The following is a 21,100-nucleotide window of genomic DNA, read 5'->3' on the forward strand; positions in this document are numbered from 1 at the left end:
AGGCTGGAGTGCAGTGGCACGATCTCGGCTCACTGCAGCCTCTGCCTCCCGGGTTCAAGCTATCCCATCTCAGCCTCCTGAGTAGCTGGGAACACAGGCATGTGCCACCACACCTGGCTAATTTTTGTATTTTCAGTAGAGACAGGGTTTCGCCATGTTGCCTATACTGGTCTTGAAATCCTGGGCTCAAGCGATCCTCCTGCTTCAGCCTCCCAAAGGACTAGGATTACAGGCATGTGCCACTGCGCCCGGCCCTTTACTTTCTTATAATAGAAATTTAATGGAGTTAATACCTGTAGATAGATGTAAAGGTATTGTTTTAGTCATCTACAGAAAGTACTGAGAAAGATTAAAACAAGTCACCATAGTCTTATGGTTGTCATTGGCAAAAACTACAACATGACCTTTGATAATTCTAGGGAATCTCGTACCAGGCAGCAATTTTTTTTTTTAATGTAAACTCTTCCACTAAGTAGAAATAACAGATGAAATTGTGAGGGGGAGGGAGTTGTTTTGAAGCTGTTGAAGTTTTTTTATTATTATTATTTTTTATTTTTAACCTAATGACAAGCCCACTAAGGATACCATTCTTAATATCTGGTCTGATAAGTGGATTAATTCAAATTTGTGCTAAGGATTTGAATTGGTAGAAATAAAACTCTGGACAATTTTATTTAGGGTCTAGATTATTTTGAAATCTCCAATAGGGTAGTTTCTTATCTTTTGGTTACATTTTAGGTCGCTCAAGCCCTCAGTTAGACCCTTTGAGAAAAAGCCCAACCATGGAACAAGCAGTGCAGACCGCCTCGGCCCACTTACCTGCTCCAGCAGCTGTTGGGAGAAGGAGTCCTGTATCAACCAGGCCTTTGCCATCTACCAGCCAAAAGGCAGGAGAGAATCCGGAGCACAGGCGAGGTAGAACTTTAGCTGTTTACTGTTCCTTAATTGACTGATCAATGTTTTCCACTCACTTTATTTTCATTAGAAGGATTTACTTCATATGAATGATCCCAGAAAATTAAACTGAACATCATAGAATGTTTGGTCTTTCAAATTTGACTCAAAGTGTTGGTGGTGTGGATATAGTTTTTTGGGCATTGCACAGGCTTTGTTTTGGGTTTTTTGGTTTGTTTGTTTGCATTTCTAACTATGGAAGTTTTTGATGATGTGCCCTGAGTTGATTTGGCACTTTGCATGTCTTCTTCTGTAGCTGAAGTACACAAAGTTTCAAGGCCAGAAAATGAGCAACTCAGAAATGATAACAAGAGACAAGTAGGTAAGTTCTTGGATCTGAAAGTCATATCCTATGCTTTTCAACAGGGCAAATATTTTAAATGTAGGATACATAATTACTATAAAAAAATGAAAGGCGGGGGTTGTGACTGTAAAGGAGGAGCACAGGGGAGTGTCACTGTGGTGACAGAACAGTCCTTTATCTTGATTGTGGTGGTGGTTTTGCAAATCTGTATATGGTAGAACATCATAGAACTATGCATAAAGACATACCAAAAATGAGTACATGTACAAACTGGTGACATCTGAACAAGGTCTGTAGTTTAGTTAATTAGATTGTGCCTGTGTTAGTTTCTTGGTTTTGATAATGTACCATAATTATATAAGATGTGACTGTTGGAGTTTGGGAAGTTGGGTGATCGGCACAAAGGACGACTGAACTAGTTTTTCAATTTTTCTTTTCTAAAATTACTTTAAAATAAAAAGATTTTTTAAAATTTTACTTTTCTGGAAAAAAATTCTACTCAGTGGTAGGACTTTTTTTTTCTGAGATGGAGTTTCACTCTTGTTACCCAGGCAGTGGTGTGATCTTGGCTCACTGCAGCCTTTGCCTCCCAGGTTCAAGTAATTCTCCTGCCTCAGCCTCCCTAGTAGCTGGGATTACAGCCGTGTGCCACCATCCCCAGCTAATTTTTGTATTTTTAGTAGAGACAGGGCTTTGTCATGTTGGCCAAGCTGGCCTCAAACTCCTGACCTTATTTTCCACCCACCTCAGCCTCCCAAAGTGTTGGGATTATAGGCGTGAGCCACCGCACCCAGCCAGGCAGTTATCTTTTAATATGTTCTTGAGTATTTCCTGCTAGTAGGATTTGTTCGTTTATATTTACATTTTCCTATGGCTTCTACTTTTGTGGTTCTTATGTTTTGTGTCAGTTTCAAGTTAGGATTATAAAATTGGTTTTCAGGGTTTTCTATGCCTTTGGGAATGGAATTTTCTTTATGTTACAAGTTTGAAACGTTTCCTCCTTAAAATTAAGCCCAGAGGCCAGGCACAGTGGCTCACACCTGTAATCTCAGCATTTTGGGACGCTGAGGCGGGCAGATCACGAGGTCAGGAGTTTGAGACCAGCCTGGCCATATGGTGAAACCCTGTCTCTGCTAAAAATAGAAAAATTAGCTGGGTGTGGTGGCACACGCCTGTAGTCCCAGCTGCTCGGGAGGCTGAGGCAGGAGAATCACTTGAACCCGGGAGGCGAGGTTGTAGTGAGCCAAGCTCACACCACTGCACTCCAGCCTGGGTGCGACAGAGCGAGAGTCCGTCAAAAAAAAAAAAAAAAATTAAGCCCAGATCCTGTTTTTGAATCAGTTGTTTAAGAGCTGTAGTTTTCTTTTATGATTATTGATTTAATAAGGTTTTATATTTTCTTTATCTGTTTTGTAATATATAACATTCCAAAATCATTCATTTTATTAATATTTTCAAATTTATTAATGGAAAATAAATTATAATTTTACAACTCTTCTAAGTTAAAAAGGGAATGTATAATCTACTTTATTTAGAAAACGATTGAAAAATGATCTTTCACTTAATTTTAGAAACCTAAATATGGTATTTTTAGATGTATGTGTACTCTTCTTCTCTACATTTATATATATATTTTTATATCCCTTATTATTATTATTATTTTTTTTTATTTTTATTTATTTTTTTTTTTTGGAGACAGAGTCAACCTCTGTCGCCCAGGCTGGAGTGCAGTGGCACAATCTCAGCTCACTGCAACCTCCACCTCCCGGGTTCACGCCATTCTCCTGCCTCACCCTCCTGAGTAGCTGGGACTACGTATGCCATGGAATACAGAATTTTGTTTAATTTGACTCATATTTTACCTTTTTTATTCAGAAAAAGAGAGAGCTCCCCTCCCAAAATAAAATAACTGCCATACTATCTTTCATTGCCGTTCAAAACTCACCCCACCGAAGAGGTTCATTAACAGAACAGTGCATATTCTTCCAGATTTTTTTTGTAGATTTTACAGACACAGACATCTATACCCAAAACTTTTTTTTTTTTTTTTCCTGGAGACAGAATCTCGCTCTGTCACCCAGGCTGGAGTGTAGTGGTGCGATCTCTGCTTACTGCAGCCTTTGCCTCCCAGGTTCAAGCCATTCTCCTGCCTCAGCCTCCTGGGTAGGTGGGATTACAGGCACGCGCCACCACGCCTGGCTAATGTTTCTGTATTTTTAGTAGAGATGGGGTTTCACCTTGTTGGTCAGGCTGGTCTCGAGCTCCCGACCTCGTGATCCGCCCGCCCCGGCCTCCCAAAGTGCTGGGGTTAGAGGCGTGAGCCACCGCGCCTGGCCCCAAAACATTTTTTTTTAAGACAGAAGGATCATGGTGTAATTCTGGCTTGTGGCTGAGGCATTTTTAATAGTAGAGGTGAATGTTTTAAACATCCTACTTATCTAGATTTATGTCTGGATATGCTGCTGTGGGGTTTTGTGGTTTGTTTTCTCAAACCCAGGCAGTTTGCCAAACCTCAGCAAACAGCACAAACCTGTCTGTTACCCTGTAGCCACTTCTCATCCTTGTCAGTATGTGTGGAGCATTTCACGCAATTGTGATCATTAAACTCATACTGCTTTCTGCTCTGCGTTTTTCAGTTAACATCAAATATTCTTCCTCTGTTTTTTTTCTTGTTAGTCATTTTTCTTGTGTTGGATATTTGGGTTCCCATGTTTTTCGCTATAAATTATGCTACTTTGTATTGCTTTATCATGTCTCTTATGATTGGCTGAAATTTTACTGTGTTATAGAGGAGAGAGAATATGTAGATACAGGAAGGCTTGAATAATATAGAGCCATCTAGAGAGACACAGTAAAGATGGAGTAGAAAGTGTTTGGAGTTAGTAAGGATTGGTGCTTATCTGTTTTTTATCTGTGATATGGAAATAACACCTATTTTCTTGCAATTTGTGCCGATTGGTGTTTATTTTTCTTACTATAAATCTTGGTTCCTGTTATTCTTTCCATAAAAGGCTTTCTACATTTTGAGAACCCACTATGTGTCTGGCACTTCAGTTTGCCGGTGTTGGGGATATAGCAGTAAGGAAAACAAAGCCCCTGCCCTCAAGGAGCATACATTAATTTAGTGCAGAAGCCTCCACACTTGCCTGGCTGTATACTCTGTCAGTAACACATGTGAGTGTGGACTCCATAAATACAAATGTTTAGAAATTTTGTGTGAGCTATTCTCAGTCTACATATTAAATATTAGTGAAACTTAATTTTTTATTTTGTATAAAAAATACAAATACAATAAAATATATAGAGACCTGTAAGCATTTCTGTTGTTGACTGTTGAATCTAAAGAGCACAATAGCAACATCTGTGCTAAACCAGCTATTACATATTGAATGTCCTTTGTATATATTCTTTATTATCATAGCTCCAGGTGCTCCTTCAGCTCCAAGGAGAGGGCGTGGGGGTCATCGGGGTGGCAGGGGAAGATTTGGTATTCGGCGAGATGGGCCAATGAAATTTGAGAAAGACTTTGACTTTGAAAGTGCAAATGCACAATTCAACAAGGAAGAGATTGACAGAGAGTTTCATAATAAACTTAAATTAAAAGGTAAGCTTTGATTTTTCTATTCAGAAAATAATCTTATTTGATCTGTGAATTACGGATGTTTCTCAGATTAGGTGTTTTTATGTAATTCAGATTAGCTGTCTTGACTTTTATGATATGTGCTTTTGTTTGTCCTTAGAAGATAAACTTGAGAAACAGGAGAAACCTGTAAATGGTGAAGATAAAGGAGACTCAGGAGTTGATACCCAAAACAGTGAAGGAAATGCTGATGAAGAAGATCCACTTGGACCTAATTGCTATTATGACAAAACTAAATCCTTCTTCGATAATATTTCTTGTGATGACAATAGGTACAGTTTTGAAGCTGTTCTTTTGCTCTTATGGTACTGATTGAAGTGTAAAATGGTTTCATGTAAATTCATGAGGTTTAATGAATACTACCATAATTGTTTTGTTTTGTTTTGAGACAGTCTTACTCTGTTACTCAGGCTGGAGTGCAGCAGTGCAGTCACAGCTCACTGTAATCTCAAACTCCTGAGCTCAAGCAATCCTCCCATCTCAGCCTCAGTAGAGGGGACTACAGTTGCACACCACCCCACCCGGCTAATTTTTTTCATTTTTTTGTAGAGATGGGGTCTCGCTATGTTGCCCAGGCTAATCGTGAATTCCTGGCCTCAAGACCAGCCTCCCAAAGTACTAGGATTACAGGCATGAGCCACCACACCTGGTCATAATTGACTTTTTAATGTTTTATTTTGCTAAAAGAAAATATATACTAAAGTTCTAAATTATTCATTCAAAAGAAGAAATAACCATATACTTTTGTTTAAGGATATATTCATATTTGAATAGTATCAGTTAAAACAAACATTTAGGTAATGTCTAAGTAGGACCTTTTTTTCACTCCTTTATGTTACAGTTCAAATGAAGCCAGAACCGAAGTGCTAATCTACTTTGAAGTTTGCTGATACCATAAAACTGCCAGATTGTAGTAAATGTGGGTCCAGAAAATTGGCAAATTATTGAGAGGTTAATTAAAGGACCCAGTGTGAGGAACTAACAGTTCTAGAGGTTCTCCTGCCCAATCCAGATTGTCCTTGTCCTTGTCCTGGCTGAAGTTTGGTGCCCTCTGGTGGCAGTTGTTTGCTTTAGTATAAACATGGATGGACATAATTCTGAGTCCCACGATTGGCTGGACGACAGCAGCAATAATTCAGATACTTCTTGGGTTAATTGGTATGGGTCCATAGATTGGGCCAGCAACATAATGGGGACCTAAGGGCCCACCTTCCATCTCCTAGCTTCCCAAGACAAGGCCTCCCTGTCTGACTACCTTCTTTTCCCTTGGAGCTGAGTGGAAAGCGAAGTCAATTACCAATCTTATTATATCTGAATTTCCATTATTTTGGAGCTGTTACTATGTTTATCAGGTGTATTTGCAAGAAACTAATGTCAGTCATGTGTTCACAGGAAGTTCAACAGAATATTATAGGAACATATTGAACTCATATGCCATGAACAACTCGTGATAACTTAGATAAGATGCTTTTTTTTTTTGAGACGGAGTTTCGCTCTTGTCACCCAGACTGGAGTGCAGTGGCGCAATCTCGACTCACTGCAACCTCCACCTCCCAGGTTCAAGTGATTCTCCTGCCTCAGCCTCCCAAGTAGCTGGGATTACAGGCGCCTGCCACCACGCCCAGCTATTTTTTGTATTTTTGGTAGAGACCGAGTTTCACCATTTTGGCCAGGCTGGTCTCGAGCTCCTGACCTCAGGCAGTCCACCCCCTCGGCCTCCCAAAGTGCTGGGATTACAGGCGTGAGCCACCTCGCCTGGCCAAGATGCTTATTTCTAATTAGCTTTAGTAATTACTTAGGCTTAATTTGGGAGTAGCACTGCATATTTTGGCTGAGGGATATTCTTTTAAACCTGATATGCTGAAGATTATTTGCTTTTATAATAGAGAACGGAGACCAACCTGGGCTGAAGAAAGAAGATTAAATGCTGAAACATTTGGAATCCCACTTCGTCCAAACCGTGGCCGTGGGGGATACAGAGGCAGAGGAGGTCTTGGTTTCCGTGGTGGCAGAGGGCGTGGTGGTGGCAGAGGTGGTACCTTCACTGCCCCTCGAGGATTTCGCGGTGGATTCAGAGGAGGTCGTGGGGGCCGGGAGTTTGCAGATTTTGAATATAGGGTAAGTGTTATTGTTAATGAATTATTTGGGGTTGACATGCATTTTACAAGACTCAAAACATTTTTACTTGTTTTTGTTTTGGGTGAATTGTTTTGAGGACATTAGAATAACTTCCATTTTGACTTTTTAATAGAGGATATACATGATTCAGATGTGTATATAAAGACACTATACAAAAAAAGACAGTATAGTATCACTTTTATTTCATGTTAACAGAATATACTTTTAACACCAAAAGAGTCTATCTAGGAAGCACATACTCCCAGAATGGAAGGGCAAGCTTTAACATTTAATAGCAGTTAACATTTATATAGTATTTACCAAGTACCAGACATTGTTTTAAATATTTTTTACATATTAACTTATTTAAACCGCACATCAACTCTGTGAGGTAGGTTCTATTATTATCCCCATTTTACAAGTGAGGAAATGGGTATAGAGAATTAAGTAACTTGCGAAAGGTCACATAGCTAGTAAATGATGGTGCTGGGTGTTGAGCCCAGCAAGTTGTTTCCTGAGTCACTACTCTTTATTTGGTTTTGTGGAAAATTCACTACATTTTCCCTGGTTTTCTCCTTTCACCATGAACTTGAAAATGTTTCGATATATTGGCCTTCAGGAGCTACTGCTAGAGAATTCTGTAACTCTGTATAGTAGCCTTATGTGTATAATTTAGCTTTTGACAGGTGTCTGTAAATTAAGTCAGCATAGTAACTATCTCAGTTAACAGTAAACTATCTTAGTTTATTGATTTTAGAAGTAGTGGAGAGGAAAGGCTATAACAGAAAGGATCAAAATCTTGTAAAGAGCTCCACTTGTAATAGCAACAGGCAGCTGGAAACAGAAAGACCTGTTAGCAGGCGTTCCATTGCCCAGTACTTAAAACTGGCCATTGTTGAGATCTCTCTGGAAAGAGATCAGTATTAGTGGCTTTTGGACCTGTTCTATTAATTTTGATGCTTTTGATATTGTGCCATCACAGCCAAGACTGCCAAAAATTATACTCAAGTCACCAGCTTATGCCATCCAGCCGTTGGTGGCCTTATGCAGTTGCAGGACTTCTGACTTGCAAAATCACCTTCCCAGCTAGGAGAATCTGTCTTAGGAACTCCAGAATAGCCCTTGCTTATCACTGTTACTGCCCTTAAGTTTGCCAGTGACACCTTGCTTACAGAATTCAGCAGCAGTATTTTCACAAATATTTTATTTGCCGTTAACTCGTCTGCAATATTTGACACTGACCAACCATCCATTTTGGGGTCTTTCTTCCTAGTCTTTAAAATACTCTTTTAGGTTTTCAATTTATACTGTTCCTAATTTTTTAATACTCTTCATTCTTTTTTGGGGGGGTGGAGGGTGTCAGGGTCTTGCTCTGTCACCCAGACTGGAGTGCAATGGCATGATCATAAGTCACTGCAGCCTCAACCTCCCAGGCTCAGGCAGTCCTCCCACCTCAGCCTCCTATGTAGCTGGGACTACAGGCACGCACCACCATGCCCAGCTAATTTTTAATTTTTTTTTGTAGACACAGGGTCCCACTCTCACTATGTTGTCCAGGCTGGTCTTGAACTCCTGGGTTTAAGCAATCCTCTCGCCTCAGCTTCCCAAAGTGCTGGGTTTATAGGTGTGCCATGGTGCTTGTTCCATCCTACCTTTTGTAAGCCTGTCCTGGACCCTATATGTTTCTGCACTGCATCTCTGCACTGTTCTGCTGTCAGCTTAACCTTCCTCAGACTGATGTCATCATCTTCCTTCTCTGCAGTCATCTCAGCTCTGCCTCTTCCTAGTGTTCTATGTTGGCTCATGGTATACTGTCCAGGCACTAGAGGTATCCATGATTGTGGCCTGTTGCCATTTATTCCTTTGAGATGTCCCTGTCAACTACCATGATAACCCACCAGTTGGGCTTCAGACCTTCATCTCTCTTTACCCCACTTTAAGGCAGATCAGCTACATTTGAACAACCTATGACAACTCCTTGTTGAAGACCACATTGAGTCAGCTTGGTCTGAGAGAAAGTACGTTTAAATTAGACTTGGATCCAGATGAGAATAATAGCAATAGTTACTAGTATGACCTTTCAGACCCTTAGTTTTGACATTTGTGAATAAAGAGTCGCACCATTTATTCTGAAATACACCTTTTAAAGATCATTAAACTTTCAGAGTTGGAAAACATCTGAGAGGTCTGACCTGGTTAAAACATAAACCTCTTCTGCAGTATCTCTGATAGGGGCTGGGAGCTTACTCTTCCCAAGGGCATCCATCCCACCCCAGGGATGTTCTAATTGTTACAATCTCAGCTGGGTGTGGTGGCTCACACCTATAATCCCAGCACTTTGGGAGGCCGAGGTGGGCGGATCACCTGAGGTCAGGAGTTCGAGACCAGCCTGGCTAACATGGTGAAACCCCGTCTCTACCAAAAATATTTTAAAAATTAGCCAGGTGTGGTGGCACACACCTGTAATCCCAGCTACTCGGGAGGCTGAGGCAGGAGAATCGTTGAACCTGGGAGGCAGAGGTTGCAGTGAGCCGAGATCACGCCACTGCACTCCAGCCTGGGCGACAGAGCAAGACTCCGTCTCAAAAAAAGGAAAAAACAAACCTTCCATGCAGTAACTGTGTGTGCTCCATGTGCTTACTAGTACAAACATTTTTTTGACACCATGTCACACTGTTTATCATTTTGAGCCTTTTGTAAAACTCCTATCACGTATATTGCAGAATTGAAAATGCATTGTCATAGTTACCTCCATGCATCTTTGTCTACACTCCTGTATCCTTGACAGATAGTCCAGCCTCTGCTTACGTGTTTCCAGGAGTGATGGACTCAGCGAACCCTCAGGCATGGCCCAGTGTTTAGGAGGCTCAGTTGTGACATTGCAGTCCCTGCTCTTCTTAATTGTGTGAGGATCCCACTTGATATATTTGGCCTCATTCTTCATTACCCTTTAACCTATCTGATTCAAGCAAGCTGCCTCATGGTTATCTCACATACACATTGTGCTTGATTCCAACTCCATCCCCATTCATTTACCAAATACACAGAATTCTTCAGATATGCCAGGCACTATGTTGAGCATTGGTGCTGACCGATGTAGGCCCAGCCCTTTTGATGTTTACATTTTGGTGGGAGACAGACATAGCTAGAAGTCAGGTCCCCCCTTTCACTTATCCTTTACAGCCTTGCCCAAGTTTTGCTCTGTCTTCTCTTCCTTCCTACACTGATTTCCTCCTCTTCTGACCTGTGGCTATCTGCCTTCTTTGGCACACATTTTAAATACACTCACATTCCCTATATTTTGTATTTAGTTTTGTTCTGCATCACCAGCTAGATGAGATACCTCTTGGCTTTAGTGAATATGTATTCTACTTTTCTTTCCACAACAACACTCAGCTCAACATGGAGCCATAGTGGGCTTGAAGTAATTGCTTATCATGTTGATTAGGAATTTGCCACTCCAGCCTTCAGTGAGGCCAAAGGTCTGTCAGTGTAGCTAGCCCTTGATTGTTCATTCCAGAGTTGAATAATCCTTTCATCTGCCACTAGAGCCCCGAACCCAACAGCCCTACACCTCCTAAATCATAAAATCATTTCACCTGGCACCTTTAAAGGTAGAAAATGGTGAGTGATCACTGTCACATAAAGATTACTGAAGATTAAACTCGTATCTGAAACATCTAACACTTCCTCCCAGAGATGGACGTGGATGACATTTTCCGCAGCCTTCATGAAATGAGTTGGCTTTATTTTTTGTGCTATATTAGCATGAGTCATTGTGGTTTGGGGGTAAGCATAAACGAGCTTGGTTGTTTAATGAAAACATGGGTAAAGATAAAATCATAAAGTTTTAGAATCCTTAAAAGAATCAGCCAAACTAGAATCTTTCCGCTACCACACTCACATTAGATGATAAGGATACTAAGGACCCCAAGAAGTTAATTGTCATGATTGAGGTACAAGCTAACAAATCCAAAACTCACTCTCTTGACTTGTGGCCTGATTTTCCTTAAGGGTAATGTTGTAAATATAGGCCAGTGCAATGGTTTACACGTGTAATACCAGCACTTTGGGAGGCCAGGGCAGGATTGCTTAAGCCCAGGAATTCAAGGTCAGCATCGGCAACATAAGAAGTCCCTATCTCTATAAAAAAAGTTTAAAAATTAGCTGGAGTGGTGGCACATGCCTGTAGTCCCAGCTACTCAGGAGGCTAAGGCGGGAGGATCACTTGAACCTGGGAGGTCAAGGCTGCAATGAGCCATGATCGCACCACTGCACTCCAGCCTGGGTGACAGAGCGAGGCCTGTCTCAAAAAAAAAAAAAAAGAAAAGAAAGAAATATAATCTTATGGTAAGTTTGGTTGTATGGTGTTTCCCCACCCCCCGCCCCACCGCCCATTCTTTTTTGAGGTGAAAATGGAGATCAGGACTAGCAATAATAATGTAGCCAGCTCCTGTTTTATATGCTGCTGTCAGGGAGGTTAAGCCACCATGGTGGGTGATAAAGATCGCATCTGTGTTTCCTCAGATGGGGTCCAAAGACAACAAGGTGTCTAAATGACTCAGCATAATGCTCTCTCTCCTCTCCCCCTTTCATTTTCTCTTTTCTCTCTCTCCTGTCCCCGTATCTTTCTCTCTCTTTTTTTTTTTTTTTTTTTTTACCTTTCAGAAAACCACAGCTTTTGGACCCTAAAAGGTCTGGATTGATCGTACTGCTTTCTGAAAGGTAAAAAAAACAAATACTTTGGGAGGTGTGAAGGTTGGCTTTGTGGGGGACAGTAGGTTCATGTTTTAGCTCATTGCTGTCAACTTATGCCATACCATATGTATTTTAATTTAATAACGGGGTGCAAATGTTTTGGTGTATACACAGATGAAGTTAAGTCTCACCTAGGAAATGTGTTTCTAACAGCTGGGGTGAGAATCAGCAGTAAAAACCAGGTATATGGTAGCAGCTGGTCTAGAGGAAAATAAAAGCCCATGGCTCCAACCCTTTGTACGGGCCTTTAGTTTAGGGTCAGTCTCGCTGGAAATCTTGAGATTTTTATTGCTTTCTCACTGGTTACTTTTTAAAAATTCCCCAGTCAGCTTTCCACTTTTCAGAACTTATTTCAGATTTAAGAGTTATCCTTGTAAAATTGATTTTTAAACCATTGCTTCCTCCTGGCATGAAATTTTGGAGAGAAATGTTATACTGACTGGGTATTTTATTGCTTAGTAAAGACATCAAAGACTTGGGGATTTTATGAAACTTGTTTCAAAGTGTGTCGACAGTTGTATTTGATGAGTTTGACTACTGAGTTGAGGGTTTAAGTCCTATCACTGCTTTTAAAAAAATATTAGGGAGAACAACCAAAGATGAGGAAGTACACCTGTATTTTGGGGTGGGGTTCACCACTGCATTAACCTCTACTGACTGGAAGATGCAGTCAACAATGAGGTACTACTGAGTATGGAAGTTATAAAAAGAGTTTCGTGGAAATGAGTGAGACAGGTTTTTCTATGAAAGTAAAGGGGGGGGAGTATATTTAAAGATAATTTAAAATAAACTTGAGCAAAGTAAAAAGAAATAATACACCAATAATTTGGAACATGAGCTAAATTTTTTTTTCTTTTTTAGAAAGACAACAAAGTTGCTGCATAGTCTACAAACAAGTCTCTGAAAATAGGTGAATTTCTAGCTCTTCATGGTCCTGAACATTGATTTCAGTCTTTGCGAAGAATGAAGAAGTGAATTCGCTGTACATTTGTCACCAGCACTGGGTTTTTGTTTTTTGTTTGTTTTTCCCCTTAATTTCAAAGATAAAATGCAGTTACTTTTGGGGGTGGAAGGCTCATCTTAAAACATGAGCATTAAATATATTTGGAATAGCAGAAGGTTAAGTAATTTCTTATGTATAGTTAAACTAAAGCAGTACTTCAGTGGGACTTACAAGTATTTTTTCATCACTGAAAGGTTTTTTTTTTATCACTAAATTGTATTTGGCAATTGCAAGTTGCCTGCAGATAGGGCCGTGATACTGTGTTTTGAGCCACAGAAGGTTGTGTGTGTGTGCGTGTGCGTGTGTGTGTGTGTATCTTTTTCCTCCTTTCTTTTGGGGAATCCTGTAATATGAGGTAGCTTATTTCGTCAATTAATTAGGGTGCTGGATGGTAGAGAATTTTGTCAGTCAACTATGTACACACAGTAAATACTGTTTCTTAGGCAAAGGTAACTTTTTTATATAGTTGTAAAATTCCATTATATTCCATTGCCAAAGAAACATTAAGAACTTTGTATAGCTGTATAAAAAGCAACTAATTTTTTAAAGAATAAACATTTTAAAGTCAGCAAACATACTGTGTCCTTGCAGAAGTTGATGTGCTGAGCAGCAGCATTATGGGTGGGTCTTTTTTTCTTAGTTTTCCAGGCTTAACGTTTTTGATTTTGTTTTTTAATGTTTGGAACATAAATGAAGATTTGATACATTCTTTCATTATCTAAAAAGGATTAATTATTCATGCTCATTGTAAGAACTTCATTTTGTAGCAAATGGCATATCACAGGATCTGTCCAGATAATCGATATTTTCAGTATGCAAATGTAAATAATCACAGATGAGAATGTACTTAGCTGTATTTTCAAATAAGTAATCTTCCCCCACCTTTTTTAGGACTTTAAAACTAGGCATCAATGAACCTGTTTTTCCTATTATGCCTGGAATTTAGTCATGATACCTTGACTCATTCCATCATATTTCAAGAGGATTCAGAGTACTAGAAATTATTTTGGTAGCCTGCAACACATGGCAACACTGGTCCTTGGGCCTATGACCCACAGATGACTCAGTATAGAGTTCATTGCTAATTATAAATTACTAGTGAATCTTTTTGATATTTTAAGCTCTAGTGGGAAAAATCTGGCCACTTTTGTGTTTTTATGAAGGCCATGGAATAAAAGGATCCAAAGATTTAAATATTTTTATCTAATATTTTGATTGTTTTGTTAACTTTCTCAAAACATTCAGTAGTGATAAGGATATAGAAACTGCACTGTAGGAGAATTGGAATATTTAAGGCTGGCTGACATTTTTTATTTTAATTTTATATCTTTTGTATAGCTCTACAAGGCAGTGTTTTGTAATGTGATTTCATTATGAAGATCCAGTACTTGGCAGCCATAGTTGAGATAATATTGTTCAGTGCTGTTTGCTTGCATGTCAACAACAAAACCTTTTAGAGGACCCACAAATCATGATATTGAACACATTTCTGAGGCATTCAGAGCATCAAAGCAAATACCATGGCAATACATGTGTAGACTGTTTGAGATGTCCCAGGCCAATTTCAAGAAAGAAAACTGTAAATACTAGTTCTACTTGCTCTGAAATTATTAGTTCATGCGTTTTCCCAGCCCTCCGAATCACTGACTGGGGCGTTTTGTGCCCCAACAATAACTGGCAGCATGGCATACCTGCAGTACACCTTACAATATTAAAGCAAAGTTTTTATTCTAAAACAGAATAAAACTGTTCAATAAAAAATGCTCGTCAAAGTTCTTTCTCTTTAAATAGTAACATACTGTTTCAGTAGGAACATAATGAAAGTCATCTTTTAAATGGAAGAGCAGAATTATGATAATGTTTGTATTCCCTGTAATAACTATAAATCAGTTACTTTATTTCTAAGATTTGAGTTATTGTTGCAGATGTTTAGGGAAAGCTAAAAGCCCCTTTCTTCCCCTCCTGAGTGTAAATAAAATAATTCTGAGATCAGATCCGTGACATGAGGAGATTAAGCCAACCAGGCACAGGCCAAGCTGGAATCAGCAGCCAGAACACACTCCCTGTGGGCAGACGCATGAAGAAGATGCAGAATCTGTCTATTAGAACAGTTCGCTCCAAAAGCTGGGCTTCATGTGATGGTAGGGCAAGAGGTCGGGAACAGTAGTGCAGCACAGTGGCTCTCTGTGGGGTTGACCTGACATCCTTAGAACACAGTCATCTGTTGCTTAATAATAGCGACATGTTCTTATTTTTAAATAGCAATGAGGTCTCACTTGGTTGCTCAGGCTGGTCTCTAACTCCTGGGCTCAAATGATCCTCCCATCTTGGCCTCCCAAAGTGCTAGATTACAGACATGAGCCACCAGGCCCAGCCATGACACATTCTGAGAAATGTGTGAAGCAATGTCATCATCGTGTGAACATCAGAGAGTGCACTACACAAACGAAGATGGTATGGCCTACTCCACACCTAGGCTATATGGTGTAGCCTGTTGCTCCTTGGCTACAAACCTGTACAGCATGTTACTGTACTGAATACTGTGGGCAGTCATAACACAGGGGTAAGTATTTCTGTATTTAAAACATATCTAAACAGAAAAAGTATAGTAAAAATATGGTATCATAATCTTTGGGACCACCGTTGTATACCCAGTCCATCGTTGACCAAAACATCATTAAGTGGTGCGTGAGTACTGAGGAATGTGAGGGGATGTGTTTTGGTTGTCAGAATCACTGGGGATCACCACTGGTATTTAAAAGTAAGGGCCTGGATGGTAAATGTCCTATGCTGTGCCACACAGTAAATTATCCAACCCGAAGTGCAGTAGTGCCCCTCTACTCTGAGAAACACTGGCTAAAGTCCCTCCACATGGACAGACAGTAAGTGGGAAATTATTTCCTGCCAACTTGAAAAAAAAAAAAAAATTACTACTTAGGAAATTGTCCGCATGGGAATATTAATAATAAAGGGAACTTCTTGTAGCACATCAGCATTGTGGAAACATTATCACATAGGAGTTAGGGCTTCGTCCTGTTCTCTGTCAGTGCTTCACAAATCTCTGATCAGAATCTACCAAGGAGCATTTTTAAGTACAGATTCCCAGGCCCAGAGAGTCTGATTCTGAAGTTCCCTAGTACAGCAGAACCCAACCTTTCTGGCACCAGGGACTGGTTTCACCAAAGACAGTTTTTCCACAGACGAGCAGAGGGTATGGGTTTAGGGTGATTCAAGTACATTATATTTATTGTGCACTTTATTTCTATTATTATATTGTAATACATAATGAAATAATTATACAATTCACCATCATGTAGAATCAATGGGAGGCCTGAACTTGTTTTCCTGCAACTAGATGGTCCCATCTGGGGGTGATGGGAGACAGTGACAGATCATCGGCCATGATCAGTGAGTGCGCAACCTAGGTCCCTCACGTGCACAGTTCACGATAGGGTTCCCAATCCTATGAGAATCTAATGCTGCTGCTGATGTGACAGGAGGTGGAGCTCGGACGGTAATGCTCACTCGTCAGCCTGCCTCTAACCTGCTGTGCGGGCTGGTTCCTAACAGACCACGGACCACGACCAGTCTGCCGCCCAGGGATCAGTGACCCCTGCTCTAGTAGGTCCTAGGAATCTTATTGATCCCACAGGTTGTTGTGATTAGCTAGGTTTGGGGAGATGGCTGTACAACACCAAAGCTGATTCCTGCTTTGGGGGTGTTGATACATTTTCCACAGTAGGATTATCTTAGCATTTTTCCCATCCTTCCAAACCCAGTATATCCAGATTGTGACTGGGGCATGAAGAGAGGGACGGGACTAAGTGGAAAGGAGGGAACAGTTTTGCAGGATGGAATTGGGGGAAATGGGGAGGTTGAGACTCAAGTTTCCTCCAGAGTTTGGGTGCTTTGAGTACTGAGTTTTATTTCGTTTTTACTCCTGGCATAGGGTTTGTGTTCCTTCTGTCTCTTAATTTTGCATGCCAGTTGTCCCTGCCTCTGTGGGTTCTCTGCCCATCAGAGAAGCCGCTCCTTCTGCAGGTCCCCTCTGTCCACAGCATGGCTGAGAAGCAACTTCTTTTCCTGAGAAGGGTTACTTAGGCCATCCAATCACGTCTGGATTCAGTGTGTTGCAGGATCCCCCTGCCCTGTTAGTTCAGAGATTAAGCTGTTTTACATGGTAAAGGTGGGGAGAGTGTCATGGTATAAAGTAATCGAGGTGAATGGTCTCTTCCTGTAGGAGCGCAGGTGTCACCAATTTGCTTTAGTTTACCTGTCCCTACTGGTTTTGGGGGTTTTTTTGAGACGGAGTCTCACTCTGTCACCCAAGCTGGAGTGCAGTGGCGTGATCTTAGCTCACTGCAACCTCTGCCTCCCAGGTTCAAGTGATTCTCTCCCCTCAGCCCCCCGAGTAGCTGGGATTACAGTCATGTGCCCCCACACCCAGCTAATTTTTGTATTTTTAGTAGAGATGGGATTTCACCATGTTGGTCAGGCTGGTATCGAACTCCTCACCTCAGGTGATCCACCTGCCTCGGCCTCCTGAAGTGCTGGGATTACAGGTGTGAGCCACTGTTCCTGGCCTGTTCTGACTGTTTGTAAAAGATAACAAGTATTAGGCTGGGCGCGGTGACTCACGCCTGTAATCCCAGCACTTTGGGAGGCCGAGGTGGGCAGCTCACGAGGTCAAGAGATCGAGACCATCCTGACCAACATGGTGAAACCCCGTCTCTACCAAAAATACAAAAAATTAGCCTGGCGTGGTGGCAGGCACCTGTAATCCCAGCTACTTGGGAGGCTGAGGCAGGAGAATTGCTTGAACCTGGGAGGCGGAGGTTGCAGTGAGCTGAGATTGCACCACTGCACTCCAGCCTGGGCAAAAAGAACGAAACTCCGTCTCAAAAAAAAAAAAAAAAAAAACAACACGTATTAGTAAAATTGGAATCAAACTTAGGGAAGTATCGTAGTACCATTAATCTATCAATCTGAAGATGCTAAAAGGAGATTTGCTTAGCAGGCTGCCTTGGCTTCTCCCAAGATGGGGAGACAGACAACTTCTTGGAAGCAGTGTCCTCCAAACAGAAATTGGTCAAGGAAGGGAAGTGGGAGAGAGAGCTTTGACTAGCAGAGGCTTGGAAGCCAGCCCGCCAGCAGCCAACAGCGCATGTGTGCATTGGGAAGCTAGTGGTCCAAGGACCAGGCACTGCTCCTGTGGGATCCATCCCAGCCCTCTAAGGAGCGGTGCAAAGGTTCTTATCCTATTTATCGGAGCCAGTGTCCAGAAAAGGAAGCTTGTGGTTTGAGACGGTTCTATAAATCTGGTTCCAAGAGCACGAGGTAGGACTCTGAATCCGATGTGGTTTCTGTTCTCGGTGATGGTGCAGAGCTGTGAGCCAGTGGTTTAAATTCCAGCTCAGTACACTAGTTAATGAACTTGGCTGACTGATAAAAATATTTTCAGGTTTAGCTCATGAATATATCAACATAGACCTAAATATAATTCCAGTTCATCATGAATGTTGATTTTTTGAGGAAATGCTTTAAAATGTACTGATGCCCATGTTGTGGTTATAAGGAAACAAAGCAGCTCTGTGAGGCCAAAGCATATTTCAGTTCAATAGTAAGGCTTTCTTAGAAAGAATGACTCATAGTCACTCAGAGTTGAGTCGCACAGACACAACTGAGAGCAGACAGCAAGGAACGCAGGGCCCAGAAGGTCCAGCCTTTCCCTCCAGGCTGAAGGGTTAGGGAAGATCGCCAATCTTAAAGGGGGTGTGAGAGGCTTGGGCCCAGGTGAGATTGTACTGAATTCCAGTAAACAGTGTACAGTCATTCCAGGACAGAGGACAGGAACATGTTTACTAGGTGTCTGGAGTGCACCTCTGTAATCCTCATACACACTAATCCAGATAATCCTGGGATGCTGGCCTCATGCAGGATTGTTGATGAGAATGCAAATCCCAACATTGCAATTCAGGATTTTGCTTGTACTGAAAGCATTTTGTCAATGTTTTCTTTTGGGGTTAGCTGGGTGACAGTTCTCCCTTGCCGTATTCCCAGTACTTAATAGCGTTTCTTTGACTCAAAGTGGATATGTGGAACATTGCAGACTGCAATTTATAACATAGAATTAGGTATATATTTTCATTACAAAAGTAATACATGTAAAAAGAATGCAGGCTTCTTGTCTGATTGGGTGGTATTTTTAAAAACAAAGAATGCAGGCAGTGTAGATTATTTTTGTTTTTTAAAGGAAAGAGAAGAAAAAATTCTCTAATCCCACCACCCAGAGCTGACCATGTTAACACTATTTGGGTGTATATTCTGTCTGGCATTGTTCTGTACAGGCATATGCTCTTCAGCGAAAATGGATTTGGCCGGGCACAGTGGCTCACGCCTGTAATCCCAGCACTTTGGGAAGCTGAGGCAGGCAGATCACTTGAGGTCAGGAGTTCCAGACCAGCCTGGCCAACTTGATGAAACTCCATCTCTACTAAACACAAAAATTATTAGCCAGGCCTGGTGGCGGGTTCCTGTAATCCCAGCTACTTGGGAGGCTGAGGCAGGAGAATTTCTTGAACCCAGGAAGTGGAGGTTGCAGTGAGCCAAGATTGCACCATTGCACTTCAGCCTGGGTGACGAGCGAAACTCCATCTCAAAAAAAAAAAAGACAAGAAAAGTAGATGGGCACAGTGGCTCACGCCACTCCCAGCACTTTGGGAGGCCAAGGCAGGAGGATTGCTTGAGCCCAGGAGGTTGAGGTTGCAGTAAGCCACGACCACACCACTGCACTACAGCCTGGGTGACAGAGTCTAAAAAAAAAAAAAAAAAATCCACATTTCTAAATGGGAAAATCTGAAGACCTTGATCGGCTGCCAAGGGTCATTGGCTGTGTCTTTTGAAACATTTTTATTATGAAAGTGTCATGTGGTTATAGGGAATGAGCTGCTTCAGCCCAGCACGGTGGCTCACACCTGTAATCCCAGCACTTTGGGAGGCCAAGGCGGGCAGATCACCTGAGGTTGGGAGTTCGAGACCAGCCTGACCAACATGGAGAAACCCCATCTCTACTAAAAATACAAAATTAGCCGGGTGTGGTGGTGCGTGCCGGTTATCCCAGCTATTCAGGAGGCTGAGGTAGGAGAATCGCTTGAACTCGAGAGGTGGAGGTTGCGGTGAGCTGAGGTTGCTCCATTGCACTCCAGCCTGGGCAACAAGAGTGAAACTCCATCTCAAAAAAAAAAAATAAACAAGGAAATGAGCTGCTTCAAACAGGTCCTCACTAAAGACCAGTGACTGGCATTGCCTGAGCAACATAGGGAGACCTTGTTTCCACAAGTTATTTATTTATTTATTTATTTATTTATTTATTTATTTATTTAGAACCAGAGTCTCACTCTTTCGCCCAGGCTGGAATGCAGTGGTGCAATCTTGGCTCACTGCAAGCTCCGCCTCCCAGGTTCATGCCATTCTCCTGCCTCAGCCTCCCGACAGCTGGGACTACAGGCGCCCACCACCACGCCCGGCTAATTTTTTTTATTTTTAGTGGAGATGGGATTTCACATTGTTAGCCAGGATGGTCTCGATCTCCTGACCTCATGATCCGCCCGCCTCGGCCTCCCAAAGTGCTGGGATTACAGGCGTGAGCCACCACGCCCGGCCTATACAAGTAATTTTTAAAAAATTAGCTGGGCTTGGTGGTGCGTGCCTGTAGTCCCAGCTACTTGGGAGGCTGAAGCGGGAGGATCACTTGAGCCCAGGAGGTTGAGGTTGCAGTAAGCCATGACCACACTACTGCACTCCAACCTGGGCAACAGAGCAAGACCCTGTCTCCAAAAGAAAAAAAGAAGAAAAGTACACATCATAATTACCTATGTAACCGGCACCCAGATTGTAAATCAGATTATTAACAGTATCCCAGAAACCCACCAAGCTCACTTCCAGTAGTCCCCATCCCTTCAAGGCTAACTACAGTCCTGACTTTTGACACCACAGATTGCCTTTGGTGTTTTTTCTTTATATCAATGGAATTACACAGTATATACTCTTGTGTTTGGCCTCTTTACTCAGCATTGTGTTTGTGGGATTCATCTCTCTTGTTGCATTTGGCCGTGGACTGTTCATTTTCATTGCAGTATAATATTCCATTGTGTTAATAGACCACAGTTGCTTCTTTCTACTGTTGATGCTGCATTTGGGTGGTTTCTAGCTTCTGGCTATTAAAATAATGCTGGTACTGTTTTTTCCTTTGGGAGAGAAGCCAGAACTAGAGTGGGTGAGAGGAATGCTGACCTAGCCCTCTTGAGGACTTGGAGAATGGTGA

The 21,100-nt window shown here is 41.6% G+C and overlaps 1 protein-coding gene across 6 annotated transcripts in view; it reads left to right on the forward strand.

The window, feature by feature from the left end:
- LSM14A (LSM14A mRNA processing body assembly factor) overlaps positions 1-13,350 on the forward strand; it is a 59,550-nt gene extending 46,200 nt beyond the window's left edge. For 2 of the 6 annotated variants that reach the window (NM_001133441.1, XM_054538449.1), the window contains 6 exon segments: positions 739-915; positions 1,211-1,276; positions 4,680-4,862; positions 4,999-5,170; positions 6,785-7,016; positions 12,636-13,350. In NM_001133441.1, the coding sequence (NP_001126913.1) occupies positions 739-915; positions 1,211-1,276; positions 4,680-4,862; positions 4,999-5,170; positions 6,785-7,016; positions 12,636-12,659 (854 nt within the window). In that variant the 3' untranslated portion in view covers positions 12,660-13,350. 6 annotated transcript variants of the gene reach the window in all.
- Positions 13,351-21,100: the final 7,750 nt, after the last annotated feature.

The sequence above is a fragment of the Pongo abelii genome, chromosome 20 (assembly GCF_028885655.2).
Source record: "Pongo abelii isolate AG06213 chromosome 20, NHGRI_mPonAbe1-v2.0_pri, whole genome shotgun sequence".
NCBI lineage: Eukaryota > Metazoa > Chordata > Mammalia > Primates > Hominidae > Pongo > Pongo abelii.